Source organism: Muscardinus avellanarius, assembly GCF_963383645.1.
Source record: "Muscardinus avellanarius genome assembly, chromosome: 10".
Taxonomy (NCBI): Eukaryota; Metazoa; Chordata; class Mammalia; order Rodentia; family Gliridae; genus Muscardinus; species Muscardinus avellanarius.
The window spans coordinates 59,299,859-59,324,246 of record NC_137796.1 but is presented as its reverse complement, the minus strand read 5'-3'; the positions used below and the strand labels follow the sequence as shown (position 1 = coordinate 59,324,246).

Genomic DNA, 24,388 nt, shown 5'->3' with positions numbered 1-24,388 from the left:
AGCGCCGAGGCGCGCACAGGGGTGATGGGCGCGGCCCCAGCTCGCCCGCGGTTCCCAGGCCCCGCGGCGGGAGGGGAGTCCCGGGGGGAGGGCCCCGGAGTCACTTCTCTTCGGAAAATATGCCGGCCTGGCCCCCGGCCCGGGCCTGAGTCACCCGGGCGTTGAGTCACCGCCCCGCCCCCGCCCCGGGGCGCGGCGAGGCCCCCAACCCAGGCAGCCGGAGCGGAGCACGGGCGAAGCCTTGGCTTTATTCGCGCTGGGGTCACGGGACCCTCCCGGGCGCGGTGGGCGCCAGCGGGGTCCCCGGGTGTCCCTGGGGCTGGGCGCCAGGGTCAGGCACTAAGCGTGACGAGGCGTGGGGGTCTCCTCAGGGAGGGCAGGGCTGTAGCACCGAGAAACCCGCCCCCCCCCCCCACGACATCCCTGAAAAGTTCGGGAGCCTGCCGGGGGCCAGGGGCAGGCTGGCATCGGAACCCGGGCAGGTGGGCAGGACACTGAAATACCTCCCGGAGGGGCCGGATGGAAGGGGCTTTTCTACCTGATGCAGGATCCTTATTAAAGAAACCGGGGGCAGGAACTTTTGGGTTTTCCCCAAAGGGGGAGAGAAAGGGGCCGAAGAGGAGTCCAGCCGAGGAAGTAGGAGGGCGTGTCTCCCCTTTGGCCCCAATGGTCCCAAGACCTGAGGACGGGATGGGCGGGGTCCTTGCCTGCTAGGGCAAAGGAAAGGGGTAAAAAGGCCTTTTTTTTTTTTTTTTTTTTTTGCACTGGGAATTGAACCCAGGGGCATTCTAACCTGTGAGCTTATACCCCTAGACCCATTTATTTTTTTAAATTTTGAAACAGGGTCTTACTAAGTTGTCCTGGGCCTCACTAAGTTGCTGAGGGTGGCCTCAAATCCGCGATCCTACCAAGTGCCGGGATTGCAAGTGTGTGCCACCCCTGGCAAAAAAATAAAAATAAAAAGGAAAAAGTTGTCACTGAACCATTCGCTCACTGAGGAGAAGGTTCCTGCCTGCGTTTGTGCAACGAAGTAGCCCCCGTCTCCTGAGGATGGCAGTTCCATGAGGGCTGGGCACAGCAGGTGCTCAATAAATATTTGAGTGAATGCTGAATGGATGAACAGCTTTGTCAGTGACCATGTGAGGTGCCCAAGTGGGTATCATGGTGGAGGTGCCAAGGGTGGCCCAGAAGCCCTGCCCCACCCCCTGGCCCCACTAAATGCTTTTTGACCAGAGTGTCAGGAGGTAGGGGGCAGGGAGACCCCCAGACCAGTCCTTATAGCCGCGCAGGGTGGGCAGGCAGGGCGCATGTGGGCCGGGGTGAGGATGTGCGGGCAGCCAACTGGTGCTGGGGAGCCACAGAGGACGGGAGTGAGGGAGGGCCGGCAGGCGGCTCACTCGGCAGAGCCCTTATGGCGCCGCTTGGAGGGCGGCACGAGGCGCCGGGGCAGGTTGGCGGGCAGCCCGTGGCCCTCGAGCTTGGCCTCGATGAGGTGGCTGGCCAGGGCGAACTCCTCGTCGTCCAGCATGCCGTCGCGGTCGACGTCGCTGAGCTTCCAGATGCGGCCGAGCACGGAGTTGGGGAGCTTGGTGCCCACCATCCAGGTCTTGGCCTTGGAGCCGCTCAGCTTGCCGTCCGCCGGCGCCAGGTTGTAGAAGATCTCGTCGTACTTGGACTTGTCCTTGGTCACCACCCACTCGGCCTCCTCGTCGGAGCCCTCCTCGCCATCCTCCAGGGCCTCGTCAGGCCCCCGCTCCACAAAGGGGCCCATGTGGGTGCCCTCGAAGGCGCCGCCCTGCACGCCCGCCTCCGTGCTCTCCAGCTCCTCCTGGCGCAGCAGAGGCATGAGCTTGGCGATGTCGTGCGTCAGCATTTCGTCCAGCGCCTCCAGCAGCTTGGGCTTCAGCGAGTGGAACTTGGTGAAGTCATGGGCCATCAGCAACTCCTGTGGTGGGGGCCAGGACACGGAGTTCAGGGAGCCAGCTCTTTTTTTTTTTTTTTTTTTTTTGCAGTACTGGAGATAGAACCCAGGGGCATTCTACCTCCAAGCCACACCCCCAGCCCTATTTTTTATTCTTTATATTTGAAACAGGGTCTTACTGAGTTGCAAAGGACCTCACTAAGTAGCTGAGGCTATCCACAAACCGTGATCCTCCAGGTCTCAGCCTCCTGAATGCTGGGATTACAAGCGTGTGCCACCATGCCCGGCTTCCACCATTTTTTGCTGGCTAGAATGTAGACACAATGGCTGGAGTTTCTGCAGCCATTGTCATTGGCTTTTCTAGGCCTGGAGGCCAGGAATGGAAAAGAGGACAGAAAGAGAAAGTTTTTAGCTCTATAAAACAAAACACCAGCTGGGTTTGGCGGCGCGCGCTTGTAACCTCAATACGCGGAATGTTGAGACTGGAGGATCGCGGGTTGCAGACGGCCTCAACTACTTAGCGAGACCCTGAGCAACTCAATGATTCCTTATTTCAAAAATAAAAAGACTAGCCGGGCGTGGTGGCGCACGCTTGTAATCCCAGCATTTGGGAGGCTGAGACTGGAGGATTGCGGTTTGCAGACAGCCTCAGCTACTTAGTGAGGCCCTCTGCAACTCAGTGAGACCTGGTTTCAAAATAAAGAAAAAATAGGGCAGGGGGTGTAGCTCGGATGCCAAATGCCCCTGGGTTCCAACCCCAGACCCGTAAATAAATAAATAAATAAAAAGACTAACTCTGAGCGTGGTGGCACACACTTGTAATCCCTGCGCTTGGGAGGCTGAGACGGGAGGATCGCACAGGTTCGAAGCCAGCCACAGCTACTAAGTGAGGCTTTCAGCAACTTAGTGAGACCCTGTTTCCAAATAAAATAGAAAATAGGTCTATAAAATAGGAGTATAGCCCAAAGATAGAAAGACATCCCAGCGCCACAAAAATATAAATAAAAAAAATTAAAAATAAAAAAATGGGGTTGGGTATAGCTTGGAGGTAGAATATCCCTAGGTTCCATCCCCAGTACCGCAAAAAAAAAAAAAAAAAAAAAAAAGTAAGCCGGGCATGGTGGCGCATGCTTGTAATCCCTGCGCTTGGGAGGCAGAGACAGGAGGATCGCGCAGGTTCGAAGCCAGCCGTGCGTGCTGGCTTAGGAGACCCTGTTTCCAAATAAAAATGTAAAAATAGGTCTGGGAGTGTAGCCTGGAGGTAGAAGGGCTTCCAGGAACCCCAGTACCACCAAATATAGATAATAAAATCGTGGGCGGGAGGGGTGCGTGAGGCGCTTCCCAGCATCTGCCACCATCCCTGTGGCTTTCCCGGCCCGGCCTTCACTGCAGGGATCCTGGATCACCCTGCCACTCCCCCAGGGGGCTGAGTCCCACCTGCATCTTCTGACAGTCGGGGAAGTCCCCGGGGGATATGTGGTGCTCCAGCTGGATCTTTGCAAAGATGACGGGCAGCTTGAGAATCAGCTGCTTCTTCTTGTTCTCCTTCCCAAACACGGAGGGCATCTCCTTCTTCAGGTAGCTGATGATGTACGCGTGCACCTGCGGGGGGAGCGGTCTCATCTGAGCCAAGGGGCCGCAGGCACGGGGAAGGAAGGGTCCGTATCTCTAGCACGTTCCTGGTGAGGCTCCTGCGGGACCAGCAGCCACACTGTGCGCCCTGCTGTCTTATCAGGCTGGGGCTCAGCTGGGGCTCCCCTCTCTTCCAAGCAATCTCAGCCCCTCCCAGTTTTAAGCACACACACACCCCCACACACACCACCCAGTCTCCCTCGCTGCCTGGGCCCAGCTAATCGCCTCCTCCATCCTCCTAGACATCTGCACCTTCTGCGCCCGATGCGGAATTTGGGCCCAACTCCCAGTTGCGCCCATCTTGGAAAAGAGGCGCCCCAGTGACCACCTGGCTTCCTGGCTTCCTCTCTAACCCCTACAGCCCCTTCCTCAGCCCCAGCCTGAGACACTGCGCAAAGGCCTTGCTTGATTGGTCTAAGGCCAGCGCTGAAATCCCAAGCCCAGTGCTTTTTTTTGGGGGGGTACTGGATGTGAACTTAGCAACTCAGTGAGACCTTCAGTAACTTAGACCCTGTTTCAAAATAAAAAAAAGCCGGGCGTGGTGGCGCATGCTTGTAATCCCCGCGCTTGGGAGGCTGAGACAGGAGGATCAAAGCCAGCCTCAGCTACTGAGTGAGGCTCTCAGCAACATAGTGAGACCCTGTTTCCAAATAAAGTATAAATTAGGTCTGGGAGTATAGCCCGGAGGTAAAAAGCCTCTGGGTTCCACCTCCAGTACCACCAAAATAAATAAATAAATAAATAAATAAATAAATAAATAAATAAATAAAGTAGCTCTTGAGGTGTAGCTCAGAAGTAGAATGCCACTGAGTTCAATCCTCAGTATGAAAAAGAAAATCTTGATCTGTTTCCTGTCCAAGTTCAAAATTCCTATCATAGCTGACAAAGCCCTACAGCAATAATTCTCAAAGTAGATTCCAAGGAATCCCAGGGGTTCCCAAGATCCTTCCAAGTGGTTCCCACAGTCAAAACGGTGTGTGTGTGTGTGTGTGTGTGTGTGTGTGTGTGTGTGTGTGTGTACTACTGGAGATTGAACTCAGGGACACTCTACCTCTGAGCTACATCCCCCAGCTCTATTTTATTTTTATTTTGAAATAGAGGCTCGCTATGGTGATGAGAGTCTCACTACTTGCTGAGGCTGTCCTCAAACCTGCAATCCTCCTGTGTCAGCCTCCCACAAGTGCTGTAATAATACCTTTGCTTTATTCACCCTCATTCTCTCCTGAGTGGACAGTGGAAGTTTTGTTTTGTTTTGTTGTTGTTCTAGGGATGAACCCAGGGGCATTCTACTTCCTCCAAGCTACACTCCAGCCTTATTTTATTTGTGTGTGTGTGTGTGTGTGTGTGTGGTAATAGGGGTGGAACCCAGGGGCTTTTCTACCTCGGGGCTATACTCCCAGACCTATTTTATATTTTGTTTGGAAACAAGGTCTCACTAAGTTGCCGAGAGCCTCACTAAGTAGCTGAGGCTGGCTTTGAACCTGCGCGATCCTCCTGTCTCAGCCTCCCAAGCGCGGGGATTACAAGCGTGCGCCACCACGCCCGGCTCCTATTTTATTTTGAAACAGGATCTCTTTAAGTTGCTGAGGGGCCTCCATACACCGCTGAGGCTGGCTTTGAAACTCTGACCCTCATGGCTCAGCCTCCCAAATACTGGGTTTACAGCTGTGCAGTCAACAGTGGAGTTTGTAAGGGGCTACAAGAGTTGTGATACCAAAACTGATGAACGCAGGAATGGAGGGCAGGATCCTGACCCTTTTTGCAAAAGTGTAAAACCGTGCAGTGCGGTGGCGCACACCTGTAATCCCAGTACTTGGGAGGCTGAGATGGGAGGATCGGCTTGTTTATTTATAATTATACAATTACTAGTTGGTGGTTAATTGTTGTGAGTTACAAATACATCTTTTTAGTCAAGCACAGTAGCTCATGCCTGTAATCCCAGTACTTGGGAGGCTGAGATGGGAGGATCGCGGGTTCTGTCTGGGAATGTAGCATTACAGAGGGCATCCTACCTCCGAGCTGCACCCCCAGACAAATCCCATTTTAATAATAATAACAATATTATTATTATTATTGTGGGGGGTACTAGGGGTGGAACCTAGGGGTATTCTACCTCTGAGCTACACCCTCAGCCCTCTTTTTTCTTTTTTGTGGTACTTGGGATGGAACCTAGGGGCATTCTATCTCCGAGCTACACCCCCAGCCCTATTTTTTATTCTTTATTTTGAAACCAGGTCTTACTGAGTTGCAAAAGGCCTTACTAAGTAGCTGAGGCTGGTGGTGAACCATGATCCTCCTGTCTCAGCCTCCTAAATGCTAGGATTACAAGTATGTGCCACCACACTGGGCTCTATTAGTATTTTTCAAAACAGGGTCTTACAGACTAAAAAAATTAGGGCTAGGGGTGTGGATCAGAGGTAGAATGCCCCGGGTTCCATCCCCAGTACTGAAAAAAAAAAAAAAAAAAAAAGAAAACAGGGTCTCACTAAGTTGCTGAGGTAGGCCTAAAATCTGTGGTCTTCTTGTCTCAGTCTCCCAGTATAAATTTTTTTTTTTTTCCTTTTTGCAGTACTAGGGATTGAACCCAGGGGCATTCTGCCTCCGAGCTAAACCCTCAGCCCTATTTTTTATTCTTTATTTTTGAAACAGGGTCTCATTAAGTTGCAGAGGGCCTCACTAAGTAGTTGAGGCTGTCTGAGAACCTGTGATCCTCCTATCTCGGCCTCCCAACTACTGGGATTACAAGCATGCACCACCATGCCCAGCTAAATAAATCTTAAATGCTTTCTCGGTTTTATTTGTTTTCTTTCTTTTTGGTACTGGGGATTGAACCCAGGAGCATTCTACCTCCAAGCTACGCCGCCCCCCCCCCGCCCTATTTATTATTTTTTATTTGCAAATAGGGTCTCACTAAGTTGCTGAGAGCCTCTCTAAGTAACTGTCTTGGCCTCCCACGTACTGGGATCACAGGCGTGCACTAAGACACCTTGCTTTTTTTTTTTTTTTTTTCTTTCTTTTTTTGTGGAGCTGAGGATTGAATCCAAGGGAATTCTACATCCAATACACCCCCCAGTCTTATTTTTAAGTTATTTTTTGTTTGTAAACAGGATCTCTCTAAATTGCTGACAGCCTCCCTAAGTTGCTGAGGCTAGCCAAAATCCTGAGATCCTCCTGTCAGCTTCCTAAGTACAGGGGTTACAGGTGTACACCACAATTTTAACTCTTTCTTTCTTTCTTCCTTTCTTTTTTTCTTTCCTGTTGTTCTGGGTGTTGAACCCAGTGGCATTCTACCTCCAAGCTATAACCCCTGCCTGATTTCTTTTTTTCTTTTTTTTTGTCATACTGTGGATTGAACTTGGGGGTATTCTATCTTCAAGATACACCCCCAGCCCTACTTTTTATATTTTTGTGGTACTGGAGATAGAAGCCAGTCTGAGCTATACCCCCAGCCCTTTTTTTTTTTTTTTTTTTTTTTGCGGGTCTGGGGGTGGAACCTAGGGGCATTTGACCTCTGAGCCACACCCCCTGCCCTAATTTTATTCTTTATTTTGAAACCAGGTTTCACTGAGTTGCAAAGGGCCTCACTAAGTAGCTGAGGCTGTCCTTAAACTGCGATCCTCCTGTCTCAGTCTCCCAAATGCTGGGATTACAAGTGTGCGCCACCGGGCCCGACTCCTATTTTTTTACTTTATTTTGAAAAAGGGTCTCACTAGGTTGATGAGAGTCTCACTACTTGCTGAGGCTGTTCTCACACCTGCGATCCTTCTGTCTCAGCCTTCCAAGTCCTGGGATTACAGGCATGCACCACCATACCCAGCTACTGATTTCACTTATTTAGAAACAGTCTCACTAGGTTGCTGAGAGCCTTGCTAAATTGCCAAGGCTGGCTTTGAACCTGTGATCCTCCTGTCTCAGCCTCCCAAATACTGGGATTACGGGTGTGCACCACCACAAGCAGCCCAGTCTTAACTTCTAATGTGGTAAATAAAGTCTAGATTTAACCCATGGGCATACAAATTGTTTGGAATCCTCAGTAATTTTTTTTTTTTTTTTTTTTTTTTGGTGGTGGTACTGAGGAGGAACCCAGGGGCCTTCTATCTCCAGGTTATTCTTCCAGACCTATTTTATATTTTATTTGGAAACAGGGTCTCTTTAAGCCAGCTGAGACTGGCTTCGAACCTCCGCGATCCTCCTGTCTCCGCCTCCCAAGCGCGGGGATTACAAGCCTGCGCCACCACGCCCGGCTATCCTCAGTAATTTTTAAGAGAGGAAAGGGATTCCGAGATCAACAACTCTGAGTGCTGCTGCCTCCATGATCCCTGCAGTCTCACCCAGCACACCTCCGTCCCCTGCCCCTGACTCCTCTCCACATTCCTTGCTGGCATTCCTTGGCTGACAAGCCAGCCAGCCTGTCCCCACCCCGGGGCCTTTGCTCTTGCCCCTTGCTCTGGCTGGCACTCTCTGCAGCTGGCTCCCTCTGCTCTGTTTCCACTTCCCTGCGGCACTGGGGACAATCCCAGGGCCACTCTACCACTGAGCTAGCCCTTTTTTAATTAATTTTTGGTGGTACTGGGGTTCCTGGAAGCCCTTCTTCCTCCGGACTACACTCCCAGACCTATTTTATATTTTTGAAACAGGGTCTCTTACGCCAGCGCGGCTGGCTTCGAACCTGCGCGATCCTCCTGTCTCCGCCTCCCAAGCGCGGGGATTACAAGCATGTGCCACCACGCCCGGCTAGCCCTTTTTTATTTTGAGTCTGGGGAGCGGGGGCAGAGGGGGGATGTCTCACTAATTTGCCCAGGCTGGCTTCAAATGTGCGATCCTCCTGCTGCAACCTCCCAAAAGACTGGGATTACAGGCATATGTCATCGTGCTTGGCCCATGGAAGTCTTTTTTTTTTTTTTTTTTCTTGCGGGTCTGGAGATGGAACCCAGGGGCGTTTGACCTCCGAGCTACACCCCCTGCCCTAATTTTCATTCTTTATTTTGAAACCGGGTCTCAAGAAGTTGCAGAGGGCCTCACTGAGTAGCTGAGGCTGTCCGTGAACCGCGATCCTTCCAGGTCTCAGCCTCCCGAATGCTGGGATTACAAGCGTGCGCCACCACGCCCGGCAATGGAAGAGTCTTCAATGTTCAATAAGAAAATACCTGTTAAGCCTGGCACGGTGGCATACATCTGTACTCCCAGTACTTGGGAGGGTGAAACAGGAGGATTACAGGTTGGATGCCAGCCTCAGAACTTTGCGAGACCTTGTTTCAAAAAAAAAAAAAAAAAAAAAATCAGGTTGGGGGTGTAGGCCAGAGATAGAAGCCCCTGGTTCAATACCCAGTACAAAAACAAACAATTTTAGTCAGGGTGGATCAAACCATGTGGGCTACTGTTGGTGAGCAGACCCTGCGCCCCTGGAGCTGAGCGCACTGGCAGAGCCATCGAGGAACCTGCAGGGAGAGGCGGAGGGTGTGGCCTCGCGGTCCGAGAAGCCAATCGGAGCAGGGGTGTGGCCAGGGTGTGGGTGTGGCCCGGCAGAGCGGGCCAATGGGGCGTGGGGGCGGGGCTTCGGCGGCTCAGGCGGGACCCCGGGGGCAGCTCGCTGGCCGAGGGCGCTGATGGCTTTTCCAGAGAGGAAGCGGGGGAAGGTGCCAGGAAGAGATAAGGTGGGAGGGCAGGCCGGGACTCCGGGGTTTGTCCGCCTTTCCGGAGCCGCCTCCCGCCTGATGGGGGCACCAGGTGTCCCACCCCGCCCCGGCCCGCTGTCCCTCCTGGTGCCTCTGCTTCCCCAAGGGACTGGGGGTAACGAAGAAGAACCAGGGGGAGGCTGAGGAGGACAGAGAGAGGTGCAGAGGAAAGAAGGTGAAGTCGGACGGCTCCCAGAACAGCCGCTCCGTCCACACAGGGCTGCACCTTGCCAAGGATTCCTGGGGTGGAGGAGGGGTGGGGCTCTGACTCATCCCCTCTGCTGCTCCTTAAACAACACCTCAGGCTCCTCCACCACGTAGACCCTCCTAGGCCTCCCAGCCTGCCCAGCTTCCTGCCCCGCCGCCACCCTGACAGCCTCCCCTAAGACTGTTCCACTTGGCCCCCCAAATCTCTCCTTAAACCAGTGCACTGCTCTCCTCCCCCGCCCCAAGGAGGGTTCTGAGCCAGGCCGGCTTTTAAGCCTCCTCCCTGGACTCCACCCACCTTCAATCCACCCTCCAGGATTATACTGAAGTTTAGTTTAGTATAATCCTACCTTTCTTTTCTTTTTCTTTTCCTTTCCTTTTCTTTCTTTTCTTTTTTTTCCTTTTTGGCACGGGGGATTGAACCCAGGGACATTCTACCACTGAACTACACCCCCCTACTCTATTTTTTATTCTTTATTTTGAAACAGGGTCTCACAGAGTTGCAGAGGGCCTCACTAAGTAGCTGAGGCTGTCCTTAAACTGCGATCCTCCTGTCTCAGCCTCCCGAATGCTGGGGTTACAAGCGTGCACCACCAGGCCTGGCTGCTTTTTTTTTTTTTTTTTTTTTTTTCAGTACTGGGGGTGGAACCCAGAGCTTTTCTACCTCTGGGCTATACCCCCCCCCTCGACCTATTTTTTTAAAAAATATTTTATTTGGAAACAGGGTCTCACTAAGTTGCTGAGAGCCTCACTCAGTAGCTGAGGCTGGCTTCGAACCTGTGCGATCCTCCTGTCTCAGCCTCCCAAGCGCTGGGATTACAAGTGTGCGCCACCACGCCTGGCTCCGGCCGCTATTTTCTATTTCATTTCTAAGTTGCTGAGGGTCTTACTAACTTGCTGAGGCTGGTTTTGAGCCTGCAATCCTTCTGTCTTGGCCTCCGTAATCCTGGGATTACAGGTGTGTGCCACCATATTGGGCTCTCTCTGCTTTGAACCCTCCCATGGCTCCCCAGCACCCCTGGGACAATGTGCACATTTGTTGACACAGCCCAAAAGATTGGAGGTGTCCTGCCTCCCCACCCACCTCCCCAGCCTCCAATGCAGTTATCACACTGTCTACACTGGGCTCAACACTGATGTCTTCCCTCAGACACTCTCTCCTCTAAGGTCCCTTCCCCAGCTGTCCTTGTCTTGAGATGGGTCTGTCCCCTCCCCCAGAAGCCCTGGGTCCTGGGATTGCCCTGGTTTGGGGGAGGCCCAATGAGGCAGGGCTGGCACTACCTCAGTCTCTGTTGAGTTCCCAAAAACCCCCAGCAGAGGGCCAGGCACAGAGAAGATTCTGTTAAACCCGAGGGTTTGTCTAGTGCCAGTCATTCAACAAATATTTACTGAGCAATTCTGTTCCAGACGCTGGGGTTACATCAGTGAAGGAATTCAAAGATCCCTGATCTATCGAACTTAAATGGGAGTCAAAGAGGCTGTCAGACAGTAAAGACAGACTCCTAAAGAGGGGCTGACAGCTCAGCAATGATGTTAAGAATCTGTTTAAGAGGAGCTGGGCACAGTGGCACACACCCGTGACCCCAGTACTTGGAAAGCGGAGGATCACAGTTGGGAGGCTGGCCTCAGCAACGTGGCAAGACTCTGCTTCAAAATAAAAACTAAAATACGGCTGGGGGTAGAATGCCTCTGGCTTCAATTCCCAGTACCAAATAACAATAATAATAGTAGTAAAGTAATGATATTTTTTGGTACTGGGGATTGAACCCAGGGACATTTTATTTCTGAGTTACACCCCAGCCTTTTTTTTTTTTTTTTTTTTTTGTGGAACTGAGGATTGGGGATTGAACTCAGGGTCATTCTACCTTTGAGCTACACCTCCAGTCTGAATTTAATTTATTTTTTGAGGTTTTTATTTTTGTTGTTTTGTTTTTTGTTTTACAGTACTAGGGATGGAAACCAGGGGCATTCTACCTCTGAGCTACACCCCCAGCCCTGTTTTTTAGTCTTTTTATTTTTGAAACAGGGTCTCACTGAGTTGCAAAGGGCCTTGCTAAGTAGCTGAGGCTGTCTGCAAACCATGATCCTCCGGTTTCAGCCTCCTGAATGCTGAGATTGCAAGTGTGCGTCATCATGCCTGGCTTGATATTAGTTTTAATTAATTCATTAATTAATTAATTTTGCAGTACTGGGGATTGAACCCAAGGGCATTCTACCTCCAAGATAACACCTCCAGCCCTATATAATTTTTTATTCCTTTTTTTTTTTTTTTTTTTTTTTTTGCGGGTCTGGGGATAGAACCCAGGGGCATTCGACCTCCGAGCTACACCCCACTGCCCTATTTTTTATTCTTTATTTTGAAACAAGGTCTCACTAAGTTGCAGAGGGCCTCACTAAGTAGCTGAGGCTTTCCGCAAACCGCAATTCTCTGGTCTCAGCCTCCAGAATGCTGGGATTACAAGCGTGCACCATCACGCCCAGCTTAATTTTTTATTCTTTATTTTGAAACAGGGTGTCACTAAATTGCACAGAAGGTCTCACTAAGTAGCTGAGGCTGGCTGAGAAACTTGTGATCCTCCTGTCTCCACCTCCCAAGTACTGGGATTACAAGTGTGCACCACCACATCTAGCTCTGATTTTATTTTTTATTTTGGAACAAAGTCTCACTAAATTACTGAAGTTGGTCTCCCATCTATGATTCTCCTGTCTCAGCCTCCCATGTATTAGTTTTGTATTAGTTTTGTTTGTAGAATGAGGGATGGAACCCAGGGGCATTCTACCTCTTAACTACTCCCCCGGCCCTATTTTTTTTATTATTTATTTTGAAACATGGTATCACTAAGTTGCAGAAAGCCTCTAAGTAGCTGAGGCTGTCTGCAAACCTGTGATTCTTCTATTTTAGCCTCCCAAGTACTGGAATTATAGGTGTGAGCCACTATGCCTGGCTGCCCTTTCTCTTTTGTTTTTGTTTTTTGGTGGTACTGGGGGTGGAACCCAGAGGCTTTCTACCTCCGGGCTATACCTTTTTTATATTTTATTTGGAAACAGGGTCTCACTAAGTTGCTGAGAGCCTCACTAAGTAGCTGAGGCTGGCTTCCAACCTGTGTGATCCTCCTGTCTCAGCCTCCCAAGTGCAGGGATTACAAGCGTGTGCCACCACGCCAGGCTGCCCTTTTTCTTTTGAAACAGGGTCTTACTGAGTTGCTGAAGCTGGCCTTGAACTTTCAATCCTCCTGTATCAGCCTTCTACGTACTAGGACTACAGGAAGATGCCACCATGCCTGGGTGTGTATGTATGTATATAAATTTTTGAGAGAAGCTGGGTGTGGTGGCACATGTTTTTAACTCTAATACTTGGGAGGCTGAGACAGGAGGATCGCAGGTTGCTGGCCAGCTGCAGCAACTTATGAGGCCCTTTGCAACTCAGTGAGACCCTGTTTCAAACTAAAGAATAAAATAGGGCTGGGGGTGTAGCTCAGAGGTAAATGCCCCTGTGTTCCATCCCCAGTGCCAATAAATAAAAATAAATAAATAAATAAATAAATAAATATTTGAGAGAGAGAGAGAGTGTGTGTGCGTGTGTGTGTGTGTGTGTGTGTGTGTGTGTGTTACTGGGATTAAACCCGGGAGTGTTCTACCTCTGAGCTACAACCCCAGTCTTATTATTATTATTATTATTATTATTATTATTATTATTAATTATTATTATTATTCTGGGGATGGAACCAAGGAGTATTCTACCTCTGAGCTATACATCCAGCCCTATTTTTAAATTTATTTTTATTTTATTTTATTTATTTATTTATTTATTTATATATTTTTGGTGGTACTGGGGGTGGAACCCAGAGGTTTTCTACCTCTGGGCTATACTCCCAGACCTATTTTATATTTTATTTGGAAACAGGGTCTCACTAAGTTGCTGAAAGCCTCACTAAGTAGCTGAGTCTGGCTTCGAACCTGTGCAATCCTCCTGTCTCAGCCTCCCAAGCGCAGGGATTACAAGTGTGCGCCACCATGCCCGGCTATTTTTATATTATTATTATTATTATTATTATTATTATTAGTGGTACTGGGGGTGGAACCCAAGGGCTTTTCTACCTCCAGGCTATACCCCCAGACCTACAGACCTATTTTATACTTTATTTGGAAACAGGGTCTCACTAAGTTGCTGAGAGCCTCACTAAGTAGCTGAGGCTGGCTTCGAACCTGTGCGATCCTCCTGTCTCAGCCTCCCAAGCACAGGGATTACAAGTGTGCGCCACCGTGCCTGGTGTAATAATAATAATAATAATAATAATAATAATAATAATATGTTATTATTATTATTATTATTATTATTATTATTATTTTAACAGTAAGAGACCGGCTGGGCCTATCTGGTCTGTGAGCTGGTCCCTGCCTCCCTGCAGCCTCCCACCGAGGAGCTGGCCGGGCGCTTACCCGCACCAGCCGGGCCCGCTTCACCAGGTCGTTGAGCTTGCGCAGCGCGGCGTGGCGGGGCAGGCCCTGGATGTCTCTGAAGAGGTCCTGCTCCTCCAGCTCGAAGAGGCGCCGGTTGTCGGGCACGAGGAGCGGCTGGGCCCAGAAGGAGCCGATGTAGACGCGCAGGACCTCGGGCGTCCCCACCACCTTGCCCAGCGCCCACATGAGCGCGCCGTACACGCGCATCAGCTGCTGCGTCTCCACCATGTCGGCCTTATTGAGCACCACGCGGATCTTGTCCTCGTGGCCCCGCAGGGCGCCGATGGCCTCGGAGAACTCGTCCGAGATCTCCAGCTTGTGCGCGTCGAACAGCAGGATGATGAGGTCCACGCGCTCGGCGAACCAGCGCAGCACGGCCGGGAAGTCGTAGCCTGCAGGGGGCGGGGACAGGTCAGCCCCGCCCGGCCACGCCGTCCCGTCGTTTGGACTGATTGTGGACAGTGTGGATATTCGGGTGAACCATCCAAATCCTTCCCAGTGCAGAAGTGCCTGTCCTTCTACGCTGGCTCCCCAGCGCCCCAAATTTCCTCCATCACTTGGGTCCCAGCCCCCTCAAGCTATCTGGCCACCAGCAGTAATCACCCTGATTTGTTTGTGTCTCTCCTCTCTCTCTCTCTCTCTCTCTCTCTCTCTCTCTCTCTCTCTCTCTCTCTCTCTCTCCTCTCCCCTCCCTCCCTCCCTCTCCTCTCCTCCTCTCTCTCTCCTTCCCTCTCCTCTCCTCTTCTCCCTCTCCTCTCCTCCCCCCTCCCTCCTTACCTCCCTCCCTCTCCTCTTCCCTCTCCCTCTCCTTTCTCTCCTCTCTCTCTCTCTCTGTAGGTCTCTCTTTTTTTTGGTGGGGCGAGTACTAGGGATTGAACCCAATGGCATTCTACCTCTGAGCTACACCACCAGCTCCACTTTTTATTTTGAAACAGGGTCTCACTGAGTTGCAGAGGGCCTCACTAAGTAGCTGAGGCTGGCCGCGAACCTGTGATCGTCCTGTCTCAGCCTCCCAAGTACTGGGATTACAAGCTAAATTGCTGAGGCTGGCCCAAAACCTGAGATCCTACTGTCTCAGCATCCACAGTACCAGGATCACAAATCTGGGCCAACATGCTCACCCTGCTCTTTCTTTTTCTCTTTCTTTCCCTCAGTACTGGGAAGGAAACCCAAGGGCAGTCTACATCTGAGCTAAAACCCCAGCCCTAATTTTTTTTTTTTTTTTTTTGAAATGGGAAGGATCTCACTTTGTTGCTGTGGCTGACCTCAAACCTGCGATCCTAGCTGAGTGTGCTGGCGCACGCCTGTAATCCCAGCATTTGGGAGGCTGAGACCGGAGGATTGTGGTTTGCGGCCAGCCTCAGCTACTTAGTGAGGCCCTCTGCAACTTAGTAAGACCTGTTTCAAAGTAAAGAATACAAAACAGGGCAGGGGGCATAGCTCGGAGGTCAAATGCCCCTGGGTTCCATCCCCAGACCCACAGGAAAAAAAAAATAGACGTGGGGGGCATAGCTCGCAGGTAGAATGCTCCTAGGTTCCATCCCCAGTACTGCAAAAAAAAGCAAATAAACAAAAGAACTGCGATCCTCCTGTCTCGGCCTCCCAAGTACTGAGATTGCAGGCATTTGCCACCATTCAGGCTACTGAGAGTTCTTATATGCGCCAAGCCCTCCTTGGGCACTGGGCATAGATACTATAGATACCACAGATGTGGTTCCTGCTCTCAGTCTCACCCTGCCAGGAGCTGGCTCCTGCGGTCTTTCATCACTCCCATTCACTGACTCCTGTCACCACCCACGCCCGCAGTCATCCCTTCAGTCAGCCTGCCGGCCTCTGCTGCGTCACGAGTTCCTACACCAAGAAGCACAGCCTGGAGCCGGGCGTGGTGGCGCCCGCTTGTCATCCCAGCATTCGGGAGGCTGAGACAGGAGGATCCCGGTACGTGGACAGCCTCAGATACTTAGGGAGGCCCTCCGCAACTTAGTGAGACCCGGTTTCAAAATAAAGAATAAAAAATAGGGCTCAGGGAGTAGCTAGGAGGTCAAATGCCCCTGGGTTCCATCCCCAGACCCGCAAAAAAAAATAAAAATAAAAACAATAAAAAGTTGGTCAAATGCCCCTAGGTTCCATATCCAGGCCCGCAAAAATAAATAAATAATAAGTAAATAAATAAATAAATAAATATATGTAAAGGGCTTAAAACAATGCCTGAGGTGGGCCTAGTGGCACACACCTGTAATCCCAGTACTTGAAGGCGGAGACAGGAGGATTGAAGGTCTGAGGCCAGCCTCAGCAGCACAGCAAGACTCTCCGGAATCTACTAAGACCCTGTTTCAAGAAAAAAATAAGCCGGGTGTGGGGGTGCATGCTTGTAATCCCCGCGCTTAGGAGGCAGGCACAGGAGGATTGCCCAGGTTCAAAGCCAGCCTCGCTGGCGTAAGAGACCCTGTTTCCAAATAAAAATATAAAATAGGTCTGGGAGTGTAGACCGGAGGTAGAAGGGTTTCCAGGAACCTCAGTTCCACCAAAAAATAAAAATAAATAAATAAAAAAGGGAGGGAGTTGGGGGGTATAGCTCAGAAGTATAATGCCTCAGTACCACACACAAAAACAAAAACAAAAATTAAAAAAAATGCCTGGCATAGAACTGTACACTTCAAAGCAGATGAGCTTGCCGGTCATGGTGGTATGCACCTATAATCTAAGCTTCTGGAGCAGTTGAGGAAGAATTTGATTGAAAGTTCAAGGCCAGCCTGGGCAATTTATTAAGACCCTTTCTTAAAAAAAAAAAAAGTTAAATTTAAGCTGAGCGTGATGGCACACATGTTATTCCAGTAATCAGGAGGTTGAGGCAGGAGGATTGCAGGTTTGAGGCCAGCCTCAGCAACTTAGCAAGACCCTGTTTCAAAATAAAAAATAACACCATACAGCACCTACTGTGTGCCGCGCACAAAGTAACTCATTTAGGGCTGGGAATGTAGTTCAGCAGTGGATCGGTCAGCTGGGCGTGTTGGCGCACGCTTGTAATCCCAGCATTCGGGAGGCTGAGACGGGAGGATCGTGGCTCATGGATGGCCTCAGCTACTTAGTGAGGCCCTCTGCAGGTCAGTGAGACCCTGTTTCAAAATAAAGAATAAATATAGGGCAGGAGGGTGTAGCTTGAAGGTAGAATGCCTCTAGGTTCCATCCCTAGTACCACAAAAAAAAAAAAAAAAAAGAAGTAGTGGATCAGTCGCCTAGCATGTGTAAAGCCCTAGGTTCTATCCACAAAAAGAAAAAAGAAAAAGTGAGTAAGCTTATGGCATGTAAATTATACCCTGATAAAACTATTAAAAACAACAGTGCTGGGAGCAGTAAGTACTTAACAACTCTTAGTCAGGGGCGCGTCAGACCCTGGGAGGAGTCATTCTGGAACCATCCTCTGGCTCCATGGGGGAGGCTGCAGCAGCCCCTGCCCTGTGCTTCCAGGCCCAGAGTGGTCCAGCTGAGATGAGGGAGTCCAGGGAGCCGTGGTAGGCCAGCCCAGGGGTCAGGAGGGCTTCCTGGAGGCAGGGCAGAGTTGGCAGCAGGGGGACGGAGCTACGGGCAGAACAGGGACCAGGTGCTGACGCTCTCGACTCTAGCTTTCTCTCCCAGAGAAATGAAAGATCATGAAACTTCAGGGTGCCCAGCAGGCAGGCCGTGTGTGTGTGTGTGTGTGTGTGTGTGTGTGTGTGTGTGTGTATGCTGGGGATGGAACCCAGGGACATCCTACCTCCAACCTCTACTCCCAGCCCTATTTTATTTTTTATCATTTTAAATTTTATTTATTTATTTATTTATTTATTTATTTATTATCTGTACTTGGGATGGAACCCAGGGGGCACTCTACCTCTGAGCTACACCCCCTGCCCTGTTTTTAATTCTTTTGAAACAGTGTCTCACTGAGTTGCAAAGGGCCTAAGTAGGAGCTGAGGCTGTCTGTGAACCACGATCCTCCTGTCTCAGCCTCCCAAATGCTGGGATTACAAGCGTGCGCCACCACGCCCGGCCTATTTTTTATTTTGAAACGGAGTGCCACGCCGGGCATAGTGGGGCCCGCGTATAATCCCAGTACTTGGGAGGTGGAGACATGAGGAAGCGGGTCCTCTGGAAGGACGAGACGGAGAGGGATAAGGATGGGGACATTTTCTGGGGGAGGAAGAGTTGGTCCAGTCACCGGGGGAACGGCAGCCGGGCCTCCCCCTCTGCCCGTGTCCACACACACACGCTGGCTGGGATTTGGAAAGCATGTCTCATGGGGCAGGGCGGGGGAGGCTGAGTCAGCGTGGGAATGGAGACGTGGCGGAAAGGAACCCATACCCAAGAAAAACAGAGTCCTGAGCACCAGGCAGCCCTACTGTGTGCCGCACACAAAGTGCCTTGCCTGAGAAAATAATTTAACCCTCAGACAACCCCATAGGTGGACAGCACTGTCACCCCGTTTGCAGAAAGATGAGAGGCTGGCACAGGAGCCCACAGTTCAGAGGCAGTAGAGCCCGGACTGGAGGCCCGCCAGAGGGACTCACTATGCACAGCCACACACGCGTGTGTTCACAGACTTCACACATGGGGTTAGCCGTGCCCCCTGCAGAGCAACACACACACACACACACACACACACACACACACACACACACACGCCCAGCAGCACATGGCCCTTCACAGTCGGAGCCACATACTATAAGATACAGGCCACTGTGGGCTTGGGGCCACACGCCTACAATTTGGGAGGTTGAGGCAGGAGGATTGCAAGCTCCAGGCCAGCCTGGGCAGCTGAGCAAGACTTTGTCTCTAAATAAAAAGGGAAGGGGAGCCGGGCGGGGTGGCGCAGGCTTGTGATCCATCCCAGCATTTGGGAGGCTGAGACAGGAGGATCGCGGTTCGCGGACAGCCTTAATTAACTACTTAGTGAGGCTCTTTGTAACTCAGTGAGACCCTGTTTCAAAATAAGGAATAAAAAATAGCCAGGCATGGTGGCGCACGCTTGTAATCCCCGCGCTTGGGGGAGGCAGAGACAGGAGGATCGCGCAGGTTTGAAGCCAGCCGTGCTGGCTTAAGAGACCCTATTTCCAAATAAAGTATAAAATAGGTCTGGGAGTGTAGCCCAGAGGTAGAAGGGCTTCCAGGAACTCCAGTACCACCAAAAAAAAAAAAAAAAAAAAAAATAGGGCTGGGGGTGTAGCTTGGAGGTAGAATGCCCTTGGGTTCCATCCCCAGTACTGCAAAAAAGGGGGGGCGCAGGAGGTGTAGCTAACAGACTAGCTCTGGGTTCAATCCCTAGTAGCCCCCAAACACATACAGGTAATTACAGAGCTGGGCACAGTGGTGTACCTCTGTAATCCCAGTGCTTGAGAAATTGAGGGAGGAGGGTCACAGGTTAAGGGCTAGCCTCAGCAATTTTTTTTTTTTTTTTTTTTGGTGGTACTAGGGGTGGAACCCAGAGGCTTTCCTACCTCCAGGCTATACTCTCAGACCTATTTTATACTTTATTTGGAAACAGGGTCTCACTAAGTTGCTGAGAGCCTCACTAAGTAGCTGAGGCTGGCTCTGAACCTCTGCGATCCTCCTGTCTCAGCCTCCCAAGTACTGGGATTACAAACGTGTACCACCACGCCTGGCTATTTTTTATTTTATTTTATTTATTGTGTGTGTGTGTGTGTGTGTGTGTGTGTGTGTGTGTTTCTGGAAATTGAACTCAGAGACATTCTACCTCCATGCTACACCCCCGGGCCTTTTTATTTTATTATTTGAAAACAAAGTCTCACTAAGTTGCAGAAGGCCTCACTAAGCAGGGTTGCAGGTATAGCTCAGAGCTAGAAAAAAGGAGAAAAAAGGAAAACAAAAGGGTACTTTTTCGGACACGCCTAGATACACCTGTATTTCACAATGCACTGTATAGAGATACAGCCAGTCACACACAATTCCAGTGTGCCTCCTCAATGCTACACAATCCCTAAGAAACCCACACCCAGGATCAACAGGTCCACACACATACACACACACTCTCATGCACACACTTGAACCAAATCACACAACACCAGAGTCCAGACCTCAGCTGTCCATGTCCAGGGACGCACAGGTAGTCACAGACACACACACACAAGGGGCCACCCACACCCTGCATCAGGCTCACAAGGACACACTTTCCCAGGAGGCACACAGTTCACCCCAGCACCATCCCTGCCAATCACCACGGACGGGCAGGGGACCTCCCTGCCTCCAGCCCTAAACTAACACCAGGCACGGAGACCCCTTGTGTGTGGCCGGGGTCCCCGCCGAGGCAGCCCAGCCGGGGGAGCCCGGAGTCCTGGCGCTGGTCGCTCCTGCAGCTGCCTCCTGCCTCTCTCCCGCGGGGCTGCGCCCTGGACGGCCGCCAGGGACTCCGAGCCGCCCGCCCGGGCAGCCTCCCGCGCCTGCGGGTCCCCTCTGCCCCACACCGCGGCCTCCTTTGCCCCAGTTCCTGTCCTCTGAGGCCCTGGGGTGCGGGGCCGCGGGCCGGTGGGGGCGGGGCGCAGATGTCGCGCAGGCTGGCAGGGGTGGGTGGGGCCGCGCCTTCGAGCCGCTGGAATGCACCCCGCCGCTCCCCCCCGCACAGCTGTTTATAAATTCCAGGCCCGACCTTGGCCCCCGCCCAGACTCCCCCTCCCAGCCCTTCCCAGCCCCATCTGTGGCCCAGAGGCCCGGTCCGGAGCTCACAGGGCCCTGGGCCTCCCGCCAGCCCCTGCCCACCCCCCTGGGGCCCGAGGGGCGCCCAGAGCTCCCGCTCCTCCCCCAGTCTCTCTGGGTCTCTCCATCTTTCCCTTCCCATCCCTCCAACGGGCCCAGGCACGCTGCCCCAGCCTACTCACACGTGTGCACCTCTGCCTCTCCCAGCTGCCTCCTGCTACCCAGGGCCCAGTCCCGGAGGAGACTCTGGCCCCCTCCCTCAGACAGCAGCGCCCAGCCCCAACCTCCCGCTCCCCCTCTGCAGGGGGCCTGCCTCTCTCCTCACCTCTGCTCACTCTCTGCTTGGCTCCCGACAGGATGCCAGGGGTGTCGATGATGCTGATACTTTCCAGGACCTGGTTGGGAAGCTGGGCGCACATGAACCTGGGGGCAGCAGAAGACTGGGGTCAACACGGAGAAGGGGGAGGGGAGGGCATTTAGAGGGAAAGTCAGGGTGCGCAGAGTGGCCCCCCAGGAGAGGGGTCCTAGAAAGAAGGTCCAGAAGGAGAGAGAACCTAGCTTAAAAAAAAAAAAAAAAAAAAAAAGTCAGAGCTCAGCCAGGCTCAGAGGCATGGGTCTCCCAGTTCTTGGGAGGCAGAGACAGGAGAGTCACAGGTTAGAGACCAGCCTCTGCAGTTTAGTGAGACTGTTTTATTTATTTTTAACTTTTATTTATTTATTTATTTATTTATTTATTTTGCGGTATGGGGGATGGAACCCAGGTGCATTCTACCTCTGAGGAATACCCCCCAGCCCTATTATTTATTTATTTATTTTTAATTTATTTTTTATTTTTGTTGGTGGAACTGGGGATGGAATCTAGGGGCCTTCTACCTACAGGGTACACTTCCAGACCTATTTTATATTTTATTTGGAAACAGGGTCTCTTAAACCAGGTTAGGCTGGCTTCGAACCTGCACGATCCTCCTGTCTCAACCTCCCAAGCACGGGGATTACAAGCGTGGGCCACCATGCCCAGATCCCTATTTTTTATTTTGAAACAGGGTCTCACTGAGTTGCAAAGGGCCTCACTAAGTAGCTGAGGCTGTCTGTAAACCGCGATCCTCCTGTCTCAGCCTCCCAAATGCTGGGATTACAAGTGTACACCACTATGCCTGGCGAGACTGTTTTATTTTATTTTGTTTTAGTGGTACTGGGGGTGGAACCCAGGGGCTTTCTACCTCCGGGATACACTCCCAGACCTGTTTTTTATATTTTATTTGGAAACAGGGTCTCACTAAGTTGCTGAGAGCCTAAGAAGCTGAAGCTGGCTTCAAATCTGTGCGATCCTCCTAGCTCAGCCTCCTAAGCACTGGGATTACAAGCGTGCGCCACCACGCCTGGCTCTAGTGAGACTTTTAAAATAAATATCAAAAGGGCTGATGGGTCACTTGGAGGCACAACAACTCTGAACAAAATCCTCAGTACCAAAATAAATAAAGATAAGAAAGAAAGAAAGAAAAAAAGAAAAGCCGGGCATGGTGGCACACACTTGTAATCTCAGCATTTGGGAGGCTGAGACTGGAGGATCTCAGTTCACAGACAGCCTCAGCTACTTAGTGAGGCCCTTTGCAACTCGGTGAGACTCTGTTTCAAAATAAAGAATTTAAAAAAAAACAAGGCTAGGGATGTAGCTTGGAGGAAGAATGCCCTGGTTCCATCTCCAGTACTGCAAGAAAGAAAGAAAGAAAGAAAGAAAGAAAGAAAGAAAGAAAGAAAGAAAGAAAGAAGAGGCCATGTCAAGCTCCTGCTTTGAGCCAGGGCCTATGGGACTATTCCAAGGCTCCCCTGGAAGAGAGAGGCTACAGTTATCCCCATTTTTCAAATGAGCCGGAGAGGCCCAGAGACATGAAGTCATTTGCCTTAAGCTGCCCAGCTAAGCCAGTGGAAGAGCCAGGTTTGGAACCCAGGCGGGCTGGCTTTCCTGGCTCAGCTCGTCCCCCAGGGAAGCCAGGAGAACAGAGGCAGGAAGGAGATGAACCAGGCAGAAAGAGGGAATTGCTAGTCTGGCCACGGTGGCACAGGCCTGTAATCCCAGTGCCTGGGAGGCTGAGACAGTAAGATTACAGGTTCCAGGCCAGCCTCAGCAATGAAGGGGGATCCTGTTCCCAAATAAAAACTAAAAAGGGCTGGGGATATAGCTCGGAGGTAGAATGCCCCTGGGTTCAATTCCATGAAGGACAGAAGCATTAGCAGTGAGGGTCAGGACTGAGGGCGACAGGGACCGGAGGATGCGCCCCTGGCGGCCGGCTCCACACCTGTTGAGGAAGGTATTCCCAAAGGGATTGAGCTTTCGGAAGGGCTTGTCCGGGTCCACGACCAAGGCGTTGCCGGGCACGATACCCTCAGTGTCGCCGTGCATGACGGCCACGAAGCAGTCGGTGGTGGGCTCCGGCCCCACGCGGGAGCCGGGCACCTCCTGCTCCAGCAGGTACTGGATGAAGCTGGTCTTGCCTGTGCTGTACTGGCCGGCCACCAGCACCATGGGCTTGCCGTCGAAGTCGGCGTCCTCCAGGGCCGGGGAGTGGAAGGCTCCGAAGCGGTAGTGCTCCTCCAGGGGGAGCAGCTTGGTGCGGTACAGCTCCTTGAGGGAGGAGGTGACAGTGCGGATGGCCTCGGGCTGCTGGCCCCGGGCCCCGCCCCGCTTCAGCCAGCTGAACATGGCAGAGGCTCACGCAGGTGAGAGATGCGGGCAGGAGGTGCACGGGCGTCGGTGGTGGACCGGCTGGTGCAGGGGGGAGAAAGAAGGCTGAGTTAGAGCAGAAGGGCTGGGCGGTGGAGGGCCAGGAGCAGAAGCCACTGATGGCAGACACAGGTGGCAGGAAGGAGAGGAGGATTAAGGGGAGCCAGATCAAGGGGGACAGGAAAGGTTAATGGTGGTATGGTTGAAGGAGGGGAATTGATGGTGGAGGACCAAGGGATGGACAAAGGGGAGGTATCAGCCTGAAAAGGAATGTATAACTGTATCCTTGAGTCCCCCCCCCCCCCGCTTTGCTACTGGAGGTTGAATCCAGGTGCATTCTACTTCTGAGTTATACCCCCCAGCCCTATTTTATTTATTTTGAAAGAGGGTCTTGCTAGATTGCAGAGGCTGGCCTTGAACCTGCCATCCTCTTGTTCTCAGCCTCCTAAATGCTGGGATTATAGGCTCACACCGCCACATGTGGCTTCATTCTCTCCTTTCTTCTCTCTTCCGTTGCTTGACACATCTTTGCTGAAATTACACCCCCCCCCCCGCCCCATGCTTCCTAGGGCCGAATAGTCATTTGTGCCTGGAAAATGCCACGCATCCCGAGCGGGACAAGAACAACACCAGCAGGTCCATACGATTGGGGCAGAGCCAACCTGAGCTGCTCCATGCAGAAGCCTGAGGGTGTGGCAGGTCCTTGGGTGCCAGGAGCCGAGAAGTGTTCACCCGGGACACAGAGGAGGGACGAGAAGTGAGGCTTTGGAGGTTGGCACCCAGGTCACTGGAGATCTTGGGCATTAGCAAGAATAACAACTCAGCTGCTGTTCTCAGGTGGCACCCTCCTGTAATCCCAGCACTTGGGAGGCTGAGACAGGAGGATTGCAGGTTCAAGGCTGACCTCAGCAATTCTGTTTCAAAATTTTAAAAAGGGAGATTGGGCCAGGTATGGTGGTGCACGTTTGCAATCCCAGCGCTTGGGAGGCTGAGACAGGAGGATCACAGTTCGCGACCAGCCTCAGCTACTTAGTGAGGCCATCCACAACTTAGACTCTGTTTCAAAATAATAACTAAACCGGG

General features: G+C 51.7%; 1 protein-coding gene across 2 annotated transcripts; it reads right to left on the bottom strand.

Annotated features, from left to right (window-relative positions):
* Positions 1-1,393: 1,393 nt before the first annotated feature.
* Positions 1,394-23,284, bottom strand: EHD2 (EH domain containing 2; the record flags this gene model as incomplete). 2 transcript variants are annotated; one of them, XM_080702038.1, is made up of 5 exons in its annotated part: positions 1,394-1,945; positions 3,359-3,523; positions 13,876-14,288; positions 20,909-21,006; positions 22,881-23,284. In XM_080702038.1, 5 exons carry the CDS (start codon positions 23,282-23,284, stop codon positions 1,394-1,396), a joined length of 1,632 nt encoding a protein of 543 aa, XP_080558164.1. The 2 variants fall into 2 exon arrangements, with proteins under 2 accessions (XP_080558164.1, XP_080558165.1); XM_080702039.1 differs by having other exon boundaries at positions 13,882-14,288.
* Positions 23,285-24,388: the final 1,104 nt, after the last annotated feature.